The 15,828-nt window shown below is 45.3% G+C and overlaps 2 protein-coding genes across 5 annotated transcripts; both read left to right on the top strand.

The window, feature by feature from the left end:
- The first annotated feature begins 240 nt into the window (after positions 1-240).
- On the top strand, positions 241-8,056 carry DDX5 (DEAD-box helicase 5). 2 transcript variants are annotated; one of them, XM_068151087.1, is made up of 13 exons: positions 241-376; positions 1,978-2,143; positions 2,284-2,380; positions 2,463-2,596; positions 2,707-2,772; positions 3,203-3,344; positions 3,419-3,579; positions 3,748-3,920; positions 4,088-4,198; positions 4,409-4,470; positions 4,546-4,605; positions 5,857-6,081; positions 6,616-8,056. In XM_068151087.1, the coding sequence occupies exons 1-13, from the start codon at positions 345-347 to the stop codon at positions 6,999-7,001; spliced, it is 1,815 nt and encodes a 604-aa protein (XP_068007188.1). In that variant the 5' UTR covers positions 241-344; the 3' UTR covers positions 7,002-8,056. The 2 variants fall into 2 exon arrangements, with proteins under 2 accessions (XP_068007188.1, XP_068007189.1); XM_068151088.1 differs by having other exon boundaries at positions 244-352.
- Positions 8,057-9,888: 1,832 nt separating this feature from the next.
- Positions 9,889-15,742, top strand: POLG2 (DNA polymerase gamma 2, accessory subunit). Of its 3 annotated transcripts, none has more exons than XM_068151083.1 (8): positions 9,889-10,427; positions 10,864-10,990; positions 11,139-11,244; positions 11,556-11,729; positions 11,914-12,054; positions 12,912-12,992; positions 13,552-13,652; positions 14,497-15,742. In XM_068151083.1, exons 1-8 carry the CDS (start codon positions 9,923-9,925, stop codon positions 14,660-14,662), a joined length of 1,401 nt encoding a protein of 466 aa, XP_068007184.1. In that variant the 5' UTR covers positions 9,889-9,922; the 3' UTR covers positions 14,663-15,742. The 3 variants fall into 3 exon arrangements, with proteins under 3 accessions (XP_068007184.1, XP_068007185.1, XP_068007186.1); XM_068151084.1 differs by having other exon boundaries at positions 13,552-13,626; positions 14,497-14,587; XM_068151085.1 differs by lacking the exon at positions 13,552-13,652 and having other exon boundaries at positions 14,497-14,587.
- Positions 15,743-15,828: the final 86 nt, after the last annotated feature.

Below are 15,828 nucleotides of genomic sequence, written 5' to 3'. Positions count from 1 at the left end.
GCGGGGCGCTGCGGGCAGTGACGGCAGCGGAGGCCGCGCCCCAAAGAGGAGGAGAACTTCCGGCTGCGAGCGCAGAAGCCGGTCAGTCGGCTGAGCCGTGGCCCCGCCCACACGGGACGGGGCGGGGACTGCGGCCGTCTTGGGCCGCTTGCATAACGAGGGGTGGGCTCTGCGCCTGCGTCACCAGTCGGTTCCCAGCAGCCCCCGCGGCCCCTTATATAACCGGCATCCGGTCGGCGAGGCGCTCTACATTTAGTGCCCCCACCAACGGCGCCGGATCCTGTGCTACTGTTCGCCACCCTCTTTAAGTGACCGGGATCGTCTCGCCCACCGCCACCATCACCATGCCCGGGTATTCCAGCGAAAGGGATAGAGGGTGAGTCCGGGGGCCCGGCCGGCGCTAGCCGCCGCCAGCATCCGGACTCTTAGAGCGACTGTGGGGTTCTGGTCGTTGTTTTTGAGCTGCTTAAAATGGCGGCGACTGGCGGGGGATGGGCCTTGGAGCCCTTCTTCTCAGCTTTTGTCGCCTGGAAGTCTCCGTAGCTTCGCGAGGGGAGGCCGGGGGTGGGGATCTTGGCTTTAGGAGTGGTTAAAGCTGGTGAAGGCGGCCACTGTGTGTGGGTGGCCTTATAGTCCGGATCGGGACTAGGTCCATCCGGCCGAACGAAGTCCCCTACTTGTGTGCGACCGCTTCCGAGGGGCGCGGGTTGTGTTTTTTTGTTTTGTGTGGGAATTTTGGTGGCTTCCCCCTCCCCCCCCCCCCGTTTTTTTTAACCTTTTCCGTGGCGAAGAGTATCTCTTCCCACACCCCGGGGACGTATCCCCGAGTATGGATGGTCCATGCTGAGCTCAATTATTTTTCCCCCGTCTCCGTCCCCCCGTTTCACACCCCACCCCCCCCACCGGTCAGTGGGGGTAGGCTGGGGAGCGGCGGTCTGGCTGGAGGTTTGTGGGTCAGTGGGTTGGCCGGGTTCTTCGTCGATGCCGAAGCCTTGGGGAGCTCTTGATAGGGCGGTTCCCTTTTCCTTCCTCCCTTCCCCCTCACAAGGGACGGCTCTTGCTGCTGCTGGCAGGAGCCGGCCGGCTCCCGCTTTGTGTTGTGTAAGCGGATGCTAATGGCCGGCCCCGCCATGCGGTGACTGAGGGGAAATCAAAATGCCGGCTGCTGCTGCCTTTGTTCCTCCTCCCCCCGCCCAGCTCAGGCTCTAAAATGGCAGCGGCTGGAAAATGTGGCGTAGACAGAAATGAGAGACAAAGGAAACAGCGCTGGCAGGAAGCAGCGGCCACTCAGCCAGGTCCCCTCTGGGAGCGCTGTGTTGTGCTGGGAAGGATCGTTCCCAGCGCCTTGCCCCGCCAAATTGGGGAGCAATCGGGGCCGGGGAAGCAGCCCCATGCTGGAATCCATTTTAGCGGCGCTCAGCGCAGGGCTTAGCGTTGCTTGAAGCTGCGCCTGGGGGCTCCGGGGCGAGCTTTCGAAGTGAGCCTTTTCTGAACGGGGGGACCGAGCCTAAAACGTGAGCTTAAAATTCACGGTCCCTTAAAGTCTGGTTATTGAGAGAAGTCTGTCTTTTGGTATACAAGAAAAGGGTTTATGTGGGAGTTACCGCGACATTTTGTGACGGCTCCCGCCCGCTTTCTGCAGCCTGACACAGTGGCAGTGCCGCTTGGGTGGGAAACCATTTTAATCACGGGGCAGTACAAAGGTTTTCATGTCTTTACTTTTCCTACGTTGTAACTGGCCAATAGGCCTTTCAACTTCATCTTAAGGAAACTGTAAAGATGTGTTTTTTTAGCGTCTGAATATGAATTGTAGCTAAGTAGATTGTGGCATCTGCGATTTCTGTGTTTTTTGAAGATTCGGCATCATGTAGATGAGGCTTAAAAATGTGGAGCTACAAGATGGATTGCAGACGTAATGGTTAAGTTGTATAAAGAGCAAAATGTTTCTCTTGGAGTCAATGTTATAATGTTATTTAGGTTTGGAGCTCCCCGTTTTGGAGGAAGTAGAGGTGGACCTCTGTCTGGGAAGAAATTTGGAAACCCTGGGGAAAAACTTACCAAAAAGAAATGGAATTTAGATGAACTGCCCAAATTTGAGAAGAACTTCTATCAAGAACATCCTGATGTAGTTAGGCGTACTGTGGTATGTATCCTGTTTTAATCTTGTGCAACAGTAAACACAAGTGCAAACATGCTGAGGGTCATGGGGCCCAACAGGCATGTGGCAACTTAAGTGTGGCTTTGATATCAAGGCTTATTTCCAACAATATTTTTGTCTTGCAGCAAGAAGTTGAACAGTACAGAGCAAGCAAAGAAGTTACAGTTAGGGGCCATAACTGTCCAAAACCGATTATAAACTTCTATGAAGCTAACTTTCCTGGTAAGTGAAGATTAATATAATGGGTGTTCTTCCAGGCTTTAAGATGAAGTCAAAATTACTAAACCTCTATTTTCTCTTTAAGCAAATGTTATGGAAGTAATTCAGAGGCAGAACTTCACTGAACCAACTGCTATTCAAGCACAAGGCTGGCCTGTTGCGTTGAGTGGATTGGATATGGTTGGAGTAGCACAGACTGGATCAGGGAAAACACTGTCTGTAAGTTTTGGTTGTAGCCTGGAATACTGCAGTGGAAGTATGGCCTGGCTTAATGTGGGCTGAACATTTTTGGGAAGAGATTGTAATAGACTTCTCTTTTTTCCAAACAGTACTTGTTGCCTGCTATTGTGCATATAAATCATCAGCCGTTCCTGGAGCGAGGAGATGGACCTATTGTAAGTACTCCTAAATGAAAGGGGATCTTGAATTTCTGAAGAATGTACTTTTTTTACAGTCCAATTGCACATGCTCCTAAGAGTGCAGAGCTGTGTTGTTTTTTAGTGTGACTAAAGTGGTTCTGTGTTTTGGTAGTCTCTGAAACACATGCTGTAAGATTAGATTGGATTGTCTTTAAAACTGTATGTAATGGAGGTAAGTGTCCTCTGGAAGCCACTGGCTTTCAGATGCCTTACCACACAGCATAGGTCAGGTTTTGGTGGTAATGGAGATGGTAGGTAATTTAGCTTGCTGATTTGGGCTACTTTAAATCCATATTAGTCATTCTGGCACTGAAGGAGTATATGCTGACCTTTAAATTTAAAATAAGTACCAAGACTAGAAGCTTCAGGTAGGTATTGAACTAAAACCTCGGCATTTTACTTTTAGTGTCTTGTGCTGGCACCAACTCGTGAACTGGCTCAACAAGTGCAGCAGGTAGCTGCTGAATATAGCAGAGCTTGTCGTTTGAAGTCTACGTGTATTTATGGAGGTGCTCCAAAGGGACCACAAATTCGTGACTTGGAAAGAGGTATGGATAAGCCTTGATGCATCTCTGAGGCAATGTGAAAATTACTTCATCTAAATTCAGCAATTGGCTTTTAGGTGTGGAAATCTGCATTGCAACACCTGGAAGACTTATAGACTTCTTAGAAGCTGGAAAGACCAATCTCAGGAGATGTACTTACCTTGTCCTTGATGAGGCTGACAGGATGCTTGACATGGGATTTGAACCTCAGATCAGAAAAATTGTGGATCAGATTAGAGTGAGTATGATTCGTTCGTGCATTTATCACTACTGGTAGAAACAAATATTCATCAAAGCAAGGGCAGTGCAAGGAACATCTTTAGACTTACCTGGGTAGATTTTTTTTTCTAAAGGTGTTTGGCTTAACTGTATACTGAGCTTGTGCTGACATAGTTTACTTCTCCAGCCTGACAGGCAGACTCTGATGTGGAGTGCCACATGGCCAAAGGAAGTAAGGCAGTTGGCTGAAGACTTCTTGAAAGAATATGTGCACATCAACATTGGCGCACTGGAACTCAGCGCAAACCACAACATTCTGCAGATTGTGGATGTCTGTCATGATGTGGAGAAAGATGACAAGTAGGTGGTCAGTGTTGGGGCAGAGCATTCAATGTGGGGTTTTGATGGTTAGGTTTTTAGTTGATGAATTGTGAAACAAATTTAAGACCACTGAAAAATAATTCAGGATGTTAAAACAAGTACATTAGAAATTGGTCCCAGCTCTAACCATTATCTCTTTATTACAGGCTTATTCGTTTGATGGAAGAAATAATGAGTGAGAAGGAAAACAAAACAATTGTTTTTGTGGAAACCAAAAGACGTTGTGATGATTTGACCAGGAAAATGAGGAGAGATGGGTGAGTCCCATAGCTGCAGCTTCACTGAGCCACCCTGTGCTCTTGATTCTTCATAAGTCATTTAACCATGGTGTCAAAACTGTCAAACTTAAGTAACACCAGATACCAATTCAAGTTAAAACTAGCAGCTATTGGAATTGGCTAGTTAGCCCTGTCTTCGACTAGTGAAAATACTTGCAGTGGTCTGAGGTCAAAATTCTGTGTTTCCAGGTGGCCAGCAATGGGTATTCATGGTGATAAAAGTCAACAGGAGAGGGACTGGGTTCTAAATGGTAAGTATTTTTGCAGTTGCTACACACTGTGAGCTGGTGCTTAATGAAGAAACTGACGAGCTGCTTGTGTTGCAGAATTCAAACACGGAAAAGCACCAATCCTGATTGCTACAGATGTTGCATCCAGAGGTCTAGGTTAGTACAACTCTGTAATGCCGGTTGCCCAAAGCTTTTTAAAGAAAGTCTATTGCTTTCTTTAACCTCTGCATTTTTCTAAGTTTTCTTCACATAAAGGTGCAGTCTTTGTGGCAAGGCCTAGGCATGACAATCGGAGGACTCGAGGGGGATGGAGGACTAGTGGAAGTGATCGGCTGGCTGCTTCCAGTCAAATAGAGAGGTGAAAGAGCATTGTGTGCCAGTAATCTTCAAAAGGCAAAGATCATCCTTTTAAACTACTACCCCCATAAACTGTTCTCTCATGAAATAAGCAGTTTCATTCACAGTTCACTTTGCCCTGGTATTTCTCTTCTCTCCATGCTTTGCATGATTTGCCATGGTGCAGTACTGTTAGTTTTGTGCATACTGTCTGCTGTGATCTGTGGGTCTTTGAATTTCAGTGAGTTTGCTGAAATGTCGAAGAAAATTATTACAAACTTCAATGTTCAATGAAATTTTTTCAACTTATGAAATGGAGAGAGCAGCTTTAAAATGTACTAAGCCTTGTACAAATTGGTGAGTACTGGCACATGAAATCTGAGAAAAAAAGCCCACCTCTCACTTTAGCCAGCGGGGCAGGAAAGCAATGGCTTTTCAAATGCCTTTGAAAGTCGAAGTTCCTCCACCTATATGTAGTCGTCATGTCGAGACCTGCCAGAGGGGAGACACATTCTCAAGTGAACCCTGGCTTCTTGGAAGTTCTTGCCTAGACAAGACACAGTGCATAAAAACAACTTGGTGACTTTGGGGGGACAGGTATGTTTTTCTTGCAGCTGCGGTTCAAAGGTCTTGGCAAGACAAGCAGTGTGGCCCCTTTTTTTTGAGCTTCTAATGAGTGTGTATGTGAAGGACCTTGTATGTTTTTACTCTAAGGTCCTCAAATGAGCACATGAAGAGGCTGCTGTGAGCTTTAGTGGCCCTACTGCAAGAAGCATTCAGATGTCACTTGATGATTTGTAAAGGGGACTCTTGAGTTGGGAATGACAAGCAAATGCATACTCCTTTATGGTAAGGTTTTGGATCACAGGGTGGGTGATGAGACGGGAACAGACGGAGTGTGCATAACTTTCTCTTCCACAATACTCGTGCAGAAATGGATGATTCTAACACCTGTTCTTTGCAGCCATTATTTCTTTTAAAGTGCTCTTGTCTAATGTTTATCTTCGATTTGGCTGTTGTGGTGTGCAAAACTTTGTACCTTGCTTTTTGCCACACTGCAACACTTTACAGATGTGGAAGATGTGAAATTTGTCATCAATTATGACTACCCTAACTCCTCAGAGGACTATATCCACCGAATTGGACGAACTGCCCGCAGTACCAAAACAGGCACAGCATACACATTCTTTACTCCTAACAATATTAAGCAAGTAAATGACCTCATCTCTGTGCTTCGGGAGGCTAATCAAGCCATCAACCCCAAATTGCTTCAGCTGATTGAAGACAGAGGTTCAGGTAAGTACTGGTCTTGACCAGTGTGTAGCTTTCCTCTTGAAACAAAATGGAAACTCAATGCCACCTCCAACCTCTCTACAAAATGGCAGTGGAAGGTGGTTTAGGTACTAATTTTAGTGACCTGAAAAGAGTATTAACACCAGTAACTAAAAACAACACCTCTATGCACAACTGGACCTGTTGGTGCATCTGTGGCTGGTGCTGGCCAAAGGTGAAATAAAATGCCTCAGGGTCCAGTTCTGTGGCCATCATATGGTCAGGAAAGGTGGGCAATAAACATTATGTTGGCAAGATTAAACTGACTTTGTTGTGACACTATTAGTGGTGTCACAGGGAGGAGAGTATGTGATTCCTCATAGGTTGGACAGCTTTTTCTATCTATAGTCTCCATCTAAGCAGAGTCTAGTTAGCAACTGGAAAGCTCTATAGTAGGTTTGCCTTGCCTGGGGCACAGGGAGTTTTCTTACTAGCTGAACTCACTTAGTGACATGTACAATGCAGCCTTTATGATAACTGTCTTGTCTCTCTTAATAGGTCGCTCCAGAGGTGATCGACGTGACAGATATTCTGCGGGCAAAAGGGGTGGATTTAGTAGTTTTAGAGAGAGGGAGAACTTTGAGAGAAACTATGGTCCAATAGGAAAGAGAGACTTCGGAGCAAAAACTCAGAATGGGGCATACAGTGCCCAGAGTTTCAGTAATGGAACACCTTTTGGCAATGGCTTTGCAGCTGCTGCAGGCATGCAGGCTGGCTTCAGGGCTGGTAACCCTGCGGGAGCTTACCAGAATGGCTATGAGCAGCAGTACGGCAGTAACATCGCAAACATGCACAATGGCATGAACCAGCAGCAGTATGCATACCCTGCCACTGGTGCTGCTCCCATGATAGGTTACCCAATGCCCACAAGTTATTCTCAATAACTTGGTGTATTTAAATGTCAGTTTTTCATAATTGCTCTTTATATTGTGTGTTATCAAGACAGGATAGTTATTTAAGAAATGGGAAATGCAGAAATGACTGCAGTGCAGCAGTAATTATGGTGCACTTTTTCGCTATTTAAGTTGAATATTTCTCTACATTCCTGAAACAATTTTTAGTTTTTTGTACTAGAAAATGCAGACAGTGTTTTCAAAGTAAATGTACAGTGATTTGAAATACAGTAACAGAAGGCAGTGCATGGCCTTCCAATAAAGATATTTGAAGACCGAATTTTCTTTCAGATGGCAATTTTCTCAACATGTGCACAACTTTACATTAATGGAATGTCAAATGTTTTTATATGAAATTCTAGAAAGGTTTCTCAACTGTGTCTGATTAAACATTTAAGCTTATACAAAACCCAGCCTTGCCTTGATTGGGCTAGATTGCTTAGCATGGCAGGCTCTGCTTGGATGGGGAAGAAAATTAAAACTGGCTTCTAAGTAACTTGGAAACAGTGCTCTTTCCCTGTCTCACTAGTGTAGAGCCAGTGTTTGGAAAAGAGCCACTGGAGTAATGGTGTAGCTAAAAGTCTTGCTGACCAAAACTGCAGTGGTGTTGCTAATGAGCCTCTACAAGCGTAGGTAGCGTTTGCAGCACCGTAACTATCTCCTTCACATGAGCATATGTGCAGACTAGGCTTGAGTGTAATGTATCTGCAGCTGTCAGGCCTTGTGATGAGTTGGCATGCAGGCTTACTATGAGCTTCAGAGAAATGGGAAGATCTTAGTATTAAAACTTCAAATTATACTTAAACTGGTATTGAGCAGTGATTTCTTTATGGAAGTGGGGGGAGGGCAGTGGGCTGCTGACCCATGAATGCACTCCATGATTTTTCTTCAAGACTTGTATGTGGAAATGACTTCTCTTGAAGCACTGCCCATGCAGAGTGAAGCAACAGTATTTCTTTGAGGAGCATAGCTGGGATACTCAAGTTTTTGGGTTAAAGGACTTAATGCATTCAAGTACTGTCTATTAAAATTTCAGTGATACTGACTCAGTGCCTTCCTCTCACTTGTTTATCAGTAACTTAAATAGTTTGAAGTTTAACAGTGCTTAACTCCAGCTGAATGTATGCAAAGCTGAATCTGGAAGATTCTGTCTAGGTTACTTTGAACCCATCTGACTTTCACATGTCAGGTCTTTGCTAGTCTGCACTTAGTGATTGTTTTCTTCTGGGGCTTAGGTTATCATGTTCTTAACCATAGCCCAATCTGCCTGTTAATTATGTATTTCTTTTTTCTCTGGTGTTGTCAGTTGATCATAGTTTCTGCGATTATTCACTGTTGCTATGAGAATTTCAGCTGGAGTCCTGAAATACTACCCCACTTGAGTCGAAAGCCGCATCTGTTAGTGCGGAAATTCTTTTACTTTGCCCTGCAGTGTTGCAAACAAGGAAGTAGATAGTTACTTTGATTGTGAAGTTTTCTAGGGCAGTTGCCTGAAACAAAACATTGAAAACTCTTTTAAAAATAGGCTTAAAGCCCCTACACAACCACGTGTAGAAAGCTTATAGCTTGTGAAGTGGCAGTCTGGGGGTCTTAGAACAGTGATGCAGCAGCCTTTATCCCATTAAATGTGAATGGCAGCAGCAACCAGCTGTTAAAGTGAAACCCAGCTGGCTTGTTTGCAAGTCATAGCAGTTGAAAATGTGCTTTGGAAACTTAATCAGGAAGCCAGGGGCAGAGATGCATCTTGGGACTCTTCAGGTTTTTTGAAGGTTATAGATTCTTGGTGGACTTAAGTAGTTTTGGCCAAATTGGCTCCCTCTCAAAACTAAAGTAATTTTGAATTTTGTGTGGAAAGTTCTGTTAAACTTCTGGTCATGTGATGGGAGTTATTGAACTGCTCTTTCTGAGAACATTTAACCAACAAGGCACAGCTGTGAAAAACAAAAACTTAGCTTGCCCCTCCCCGCCCTTTTTTTGGTGTGGTTTCAGAGGAAGTGCCCTCTGAGTAGGGAAGGGGCTTTTTCCACAGTGTAAGGTGGTCACTCCTGCACAAAAAATAAAAATGCTGCAAAAAAATCCACAGGTGCAGTAGCTTTGACAGTGTCATAGTATCTGCACAATCTGCCTTAAAAGTGGAAAAAAATCATAACTAGCAGTACTTCAGCAGCTCCTCCAGCTGACCCACTGGCCTTATTAATGCCTTTAGCTCTCTGTCCTTCTGCCCCGGGGGATCGAGTTGTGCAGTAAACAAGGAGCTTATTCCCCTTCATGAACACTTAACATATATGAATCGCATGACCTCCTCCCACAGTGGTTCCCCTTGAGCTCCTCCTCCTGGCACTAGTACAAAGCCGTGATGAAGCACGTATGGAAATTTCCACTACTCCGCGAGTAGTGCTGGTGAAGAGGCCTCTGCCCCCACTGCGAGCAGAAGGTCCTGCAGGAACACGTTAGCGGGAGCCTGGATCTCCGCCTGGAAAACCTTTGTATTGCTTCAGACCACACTCGGAGCTCTGCGTGGACTTTTCCCCTACAAACCTCTCTGCGACTGTAATGTGTTCCCTTGGCAGCAGGGGTAGGGTCTTCCCCGACACGTGCGAGGGAGCTCAGAGCTACTCTGTCCCGAGAGGGGAGGAGCAGACGCCACCTCTTGACTGTCCCGGCTGCCGCGGCCGGGCTGAAGGACACAAAACAGCACCACCAGGCTTGGCCGCGGGCGGCCTGCCGCCACCCAAGGGGAAGCGGGGCGGGGGCGCATTCTCGGCGGCAGCTCGCCGAGTATCGGCGCGCATGCGCGGTTCCATGTCCCCTCTGGCTGCGCGCCAGCCCCGTTTCCGGCGCGCGCGGCCGTGGCTCATGCGCAGTGCACACACCGCCCGTGGCGGCCATGAGGGAGGTGGGAGCTCGAGAAGATGGCGCTGGGTTGTCGCCAAGGGCGCCGCTGGTATGGCCGCGCTTCTTTGGGGCGGCCCGTGTTGAGGCGGCGGAGGCCCCTTGCTGCACAGGAAGTGGAGGCCGGGTCCCCGGTGCGGCCTTATGCAGCGGCTGGCGGCGCTGAGGCGGCTGGCGGGGAAGAGCTGTTCGAAGTGTGCTGTCGGCAGCACTTCCTGAGGGGCTATGAGGAGCCGCAGCCCTGGCGCTCCTACCTCAGTGGCTGCCACCCTGGCTTTGGGCCGCTGGGCGCGGGGCTGCGGGCCAACCTAGAGGCTCAGTGGTGGGACTCGGCGCTGGCCTTCCGGGAGCAGGTGCTGGCGGTAGATGCCCCACTCCACAGCCCGCTCCCTATCCGCTCCCCGCCGACCGAGCAGAATCCTTGTCTGCTGCACTCAAAGACGCTGCGCGAAGCCTTCCGGGGCGGCCTGTCTGTGGAAGAAGTTCTGGGGAGCGCGGGAATACTTCGTGAGAGCCTGCTTCCCGGTACGGCCCTCTGCTGTCAGCACAGGGGGAGGCGGCTCGGCGCAGCCTGCTCGCCTGCTGACGTTTTCTTTACCGGGAGCGAAGCAGCTGTGTTTAAGGGAATTTTCCAGTTGCGTCGGGGCGCTGGGAAAGTTTCAGCTGCGCACAGTGAGTTGGTGTCATTTTCAAGGTCCTGAGCAGCATGAATGCCCAGGTTTACATTAGGTGCTCGCTCTCCCTTGTAACCTGGGGGAAAGGCACCTTAAAATTGCATTTGTCAAAGTACCCAGAGGAACTGGGCTACATAGTGTTGAACTGATCCCTGCAACACATTTGTGCTAGTGGGTCTGCACATACAAACAGCTTGTGTATCATATGTGCTGCATTCACTTTCAGTACAATTAAAAATCGTATTTTTTTCTTGTGGCTACTGATAGTATTGATTTGTATCTGACAGGTGCTTTGGCACAATACCATAGCTGCTTAGAGCTGGTGAACAAAAGACTGCCTTGTGGCCTCGCTCAGATTGGAGTGTGCTTTCACTCTATTCCAGAAAATGAACAACACAACAGAAACCTCAGAAGGTACAGTAATAGAGAAAGTAATTTCTTCCCATACCTAAGCCATCTGTTTGCAGTTGTTTCGCTTTTGCATTGTTCTTGAATACTGTTTCTCGCTTTTTCCCTGTTACTTCTGAAGGCATTAACTTACTGGTCTTGCTGTTGTTTAAAGAATAGGAGAAAGGACCACGTCTTCACTTACATGGTTTAGTTCTCCCAGAACTGCAGGACAGTGGCTGGATTACTGGTTGCGGCAGAGGCTTCAGTGGTGGAAAAAGGTAACGGCAGTGTACCTGTGGGCCATCTTGGCCTACCCTGCACCTCCAAAAAAGTAGAAATGGACACCCTGCTTTCTTGTGAGAAATCAAAAAAACTACTTATGTTTGTGGCAAACAAGTAGTTTATAATGTAATTTCCAGAAAGTCAAGTGTGCTGTATTTGTAAGTGATTTGAGATTGGAATGCTGTAAAGCAACAAAGAGACTTGGGAGGTAATTTATCAATATCTTTTGCTGAAAATCACGGACTTGTTTTCTGTAGTTGATGCAGCATGCACAGCAGTGATCACCTCTTGTTCCCTTTATTTTCAGTTTGCAGTAGGTCCATCTAACTTCAGCAGCAGTGACTTCCAGGATGAAGAAGGAAGAAGAGGATTTAATTTACATTATGCCTTTCCTTGGGGGACAGAAACAATAGAAACATTGAAGAACCTTGGTGATACTGAACTGTTACAGATGTATCCAGGAGAGAGTTCAAAATTATTTGTAAGCTTTTCCATAGTAAAAATATTTTTTGCTAAAGACGATAATGTGTGAGAGAAATGGTTTCTTTGCTGGTTCAGTTGTTTGGTATGTGACTGTCTTTATAATCTCTTGTTGTAAAAACAGTACGGTTGATACTCTGCAATGAGACCTCTGAGGTATCCCTTTGTGTTTTTTTTCTCTTCAGGGCCGAGATGGAAGGAAGAATGTTATTCCTCACGTTCTGTCTGTGAGTGGAAATCTGGACCGAGGAGTGTTAGCCTATCTCTTTGATTCTCTGCAGCTAGCTGAGAATCCATTAACAAAAAAGAAAACTTCACAGAGGAAGGTAACTGTAGAAAATGTAAGAAAGAATGGATAATGGAAGGCAGGGACAAGTAGAAGTACAAAACCCACAGGCAATGTGGTCAAAGCATACATGGAGATGTACCCTTTTTCCATATCACTGTTCCTGTTCCCCAGCAAGCACAGGCAGAACATTCCACTCTGGCAGCAGTAGGCTGGTCCTATTGGGCTGCCTTTGTAGTCCTTTTCATTCACATAAGCAATTTTTCTCTTACTTTGGTGTCACCTTTCATGTTCTGCCTTTGTTCTGATGAGTAGGTAGGCCCTTGCCATGCAAGTGATAAATGAGTTAGGAGGAATTGGAATGTAGCTGCTGTTCATGGGAAAGAGGAGATTGTCTTTCAGGAGCCTTTTAAGGTTGCTGAGAAGAGTAGAAAGAGTGGGTCACAGGTTGTAGTGGAACATTTCCCCAAGCTTCATCATCATAATTCCTACATTAACCCTCGTTATGTGGATTTGAAGTGCTAGCTTTCAGACAGCACTGGGTAAACAAACAGCTGTTTGGTCTTTAAGAGTGGACTGAGTAGACTTGATGGTAACTGTTGGGTTGTCTCTGATTACTCTGGCTCCATTAAAGGTGATGGAGCTCTGCTAACAAAACTCTTACTCTTCTTTCGGGGTTTAGCCAAAGCTGAGTAATTTCTGCCAAGCTAACCTAGGTGGCAAGGGGGCTAATTTTATGAAGCACAGGTTTCTTGTAATTCAGGAATTTGTGCTGTAAGAAAAAGTTTGCATGTTTAGAATCTTAATTTCGTTGAGAGAACTTGTGAGTTCCTTGTCCCATTTAGAATTCCACACTACATGCATTTAGTAATCTGTTGCTTTTTATATAATTACTAGGTGCTTAAGCTTCATCCTTGTTTAGCACCTATTAAAGTGGCATTGGATGTAGGAAAAGGTCCAACAACAGAGCTGAGACAGGTATGTTGTATGAAAGTATTGTAATTGTAATTTTGAGCGCTGATTTTCCATGTAACCTTCTGTTACAATTCAGATACTGTTTACATTGGGGAAAGTCACACTGCTGCTTTTGGTTCTTGGAGATTCATGGATGCACATTCATGGATGTGCAGCTTTTGAGTTGTAGCTGAAGAATTACACTGCAGACAGCAGGTGCCTCGCTTGTGTTAACACACTGCTTTTAGTACTAATAGAGTGTCCAATAAATAACACAGTCCCTCTCAGCTTCTTAATCTTTCAGAATTAACCTGTGGGTCACATCTTCAGAAGGATTTTTAAATAAAAAGTTCTAAACTCAGTCATTAAGCCAGTCCACACAGAGGGGAGGAAACTTACACTGGCATGATTTTAAATAGAAAAGGAAATTTAATGTCAGGCTGCTTTCTGCTTAGAGATCATTTCATCTAGAACATTAACATCAGCTAGGAATGCTAATGTCACACATACTAGAGTTCTAATGGTTTCTTTGTACAGGATTTGAAACCCTCAGAGTCTGTGCTTTGTTTCTAAATAAACACAGGTTTGTCAAGGATTGTTCAATGAACTGTCAGAAAACAGAATTTCTGTATGGCCGGGTTATCTGGAAACTGTGCAGGTATCTCTGGAACAGCTTTATACAAAGTAAGGAGAAAGAGTCTTTTGTAAATTAAACTGAGGGTGAAAGATGACTAGCGAAAACAGGCCTGCTTTCAGTGATGTCAAGTGCAGTAACCCTATGACTGAAGGCATATATCCTCAACTGGGAGCTTGGGTTCAGTTGGTTACAAAGAGTTCAGTTCATTTGTAAAATAAAGTGACTTGTAAGCTTTTCACACCTTTCTCTGAAACTGTGAAATGCCTCTTGGAGACTCTGCTATTGAAAATACATTTCTTAAGATGATTCATAAACTTGCAGATCTGTTTCCAACTCTTCACTCCCCATTTTAGCTTCTGGACTGGTTCTTCATTTTTAAATTCTGTTTCAAGTAGCACACTGTGTCTGGTCTTGAAAGTTCTTCCAAGCCTGGAACCATTACTTGGTGTACATGATGGAGTTACTTGTGCAGATAAAACCCACTGTTCCATCTGAGGGCTTCATATGATTTGTTGATCAGTGAATTTTGAGTGTATCATTGCTTATGTCAGTGGATCATGAGCACATTTAATGTTATTTTTGAGAGAAGATAAGTACAACTTTTTTGTTCCTTGCAGAAGCCTTTTAAATCTGGCTATTAAATAGAAAAAAATACAAAAATACTCTGGTAATAGATCACCAGATCCTGCTTTCACATACTAAAGTAACTAAATAATTTAAGGAAATGTAATCAGGAAAACAAGGAATGGCAACAAGGAAACTGGTGTCTTCACACTGGACTTAGTGCAGTGTAGCAAAAATAAATATTTACAGCTTCTGGTCATTTGGACATAACTTCCCTGACTTTTTCTTGCACCAAGACCAGTAAGAGGAGTTCTCTTTCCTTTGCAGGTATGATGAGATGAGCATTCTTTTCATGGTCTTGATAACTGATGCCACCCTGGAGAACGGAGTGGTCCAGCTGAGAAGCAGAGACACTACCATGAAGGAAATGATGCACATTTCTAGGCTGAAAGACTTTTTAACCAAGTATGTAACATCAGCCAAAAATGTGTAAACTTAAATTCATGGAATAAAAGGAATTTTGTAAATATCTATGCCTGAACTGGCTTCCGCAACAGTGTCATGAACTTGGTGGTTTCACTGCAAATAGGTGTGCTAAAACTTGGTAGTGCATCTGTTTTCTGTCAAATCTGGTCAAGCTGGGGCTTCCAGGTTACTTTGAGAAGAGGTAAGAGACAATCTTGTCCCTTGCTTGCAGGGCTGTCCATATTGTCTTTCATGTTTTCAGTTTCACTATCTTACTGAAAATACTTCATCCTAACCTAAAAACTCAAAATCTTTCAAATCCTCAATGTTTTAATAACATCAGTTAAGTATCTTTGTAGTGTTTTTAGGAATGTATTTTAATCACATACCCTCAGTTCTTCAACGTTTAAGCTACTTCATCTTGCAACTGATAAGCCCCAGAAATATGGGATTAATAAATTGCACACAGTTTTTGGCAAGCATTTTTGGGGACAAGAAAAAGAGTCTGTGCACGGAAAAAGGTGGGAAAAGGCTAATTTGTGATCATAGTTATCACAGAATGTTAGGGGTTGGAAGGGACCTTAACCCTAACCCCCTGATCTAGGCAGGGTGGCCTGGGCCAGTGATTGAAGGCAGGAGGGGCAGTGTGGTGGCTGCCTTGCACACAGCTGAAGGAGGGCTGCCAAGATCACCTGGAGCCCTTTGACTCCAGCTCTCTAAAGCTGATAGGGGCTGGCCTGACCTTACCTGAACTGAGTGCTTTAGTTTTTCTGGGAAGCTGATTTTATGTGTGGGCAATGAGGAGCTCTGAGTTTGCCAAGGTGTGGATCTTTTGAAAAAGAGAAGTTTAGTTGTCACCAGAATCTCTCATGTGCAGCAGCCTGCACACAGAGAGCTCGTTTGGCTCCTCCAGGACAAGCCTGGGTTTGCAGGATGGCAAGGGCTGGTTCAAAGCACCAGTTTCTGTTTGGGAAGTGGGGAGGGCCCTTCCGTAAGTGTATGTGCCTTTCCTGGCTGGTTTAGACTCTGCCAAGCAACCTCCTCTCTCTGTCCTTGTGTGGAGATCCTGTAGTTAGTGCATATGCGTCTTCAGTGTTTTGAGGTTTGTTTTGTTTTCCTTGAATTTGTGGATTAGGGTCTGAAATAGGACCTTAAAATAAACACTTCAGTGTGAAAGCCTCAGTGATACGCTCT

The sequence above is a fragment of the Melanerpes formicivorus genome, unplaced genomic scaffold (assembly GCF_026170545.1).
Source record: "Melanerpes formicivorus ecotype bairdi unplaced genomic scaffold, bMelFor1.0.p_v2 SCAF_21, whole genome shotgun sequence".
Taxonomy (NCBI): Eukaryota; Metazoa; Chordata; class Aves; order Piciformes; family Picidae; genus Melanerpes; species Melanerpes formicivorus.
The sequence above is the reverse complement of the archived record's forward strand: the minus strand, read 5'-3'. Positions and strand labels throughout refer to the sequence as shown.

Coding starts and splice junctions, on each gene's coding strand:
- DDX5 (XM_068151087.1), top strand. CDS start 345: ATGCCCGGGTATTCCAGCGAAAGGGATAGAGG. Junction 2,381..2,462: donor CTATGAAGCTAACTTTCCTG/GTAAGTGAAGAT, acceptor TTTCTCTTTAAG/CAAATGTTATGGAAGTAATT. Junction 4,471..4,545: donor GAGGGACTGGGTTCTAAATG/GTAAGTATTTTT, acceptor CTTGTGTTGCAG/AATTCAAACACGGAAAAGCA.
- POLG2 (XM_068151083.1), top strand. CDS start 9,923: ATGGCGCTGGGTTGTCGCCAAGGGCGCCGCTGGTATGGCCGCGCTTCT. Junction 11,730..11,913: donor GAGAGAGTTCAAAATTATTT/GTAAGCTTTTCC, acceptor TTTTCTCTTCAG/GGCCGAGATGGAAGGAAGAA. Junction 12,055..12,911: donor AGAAAACTTCACAGAGGAAG/GTAACTGTAGAA, acceptor TATAATTACTAG/GTGCTTAAGCTTCATCCTTG.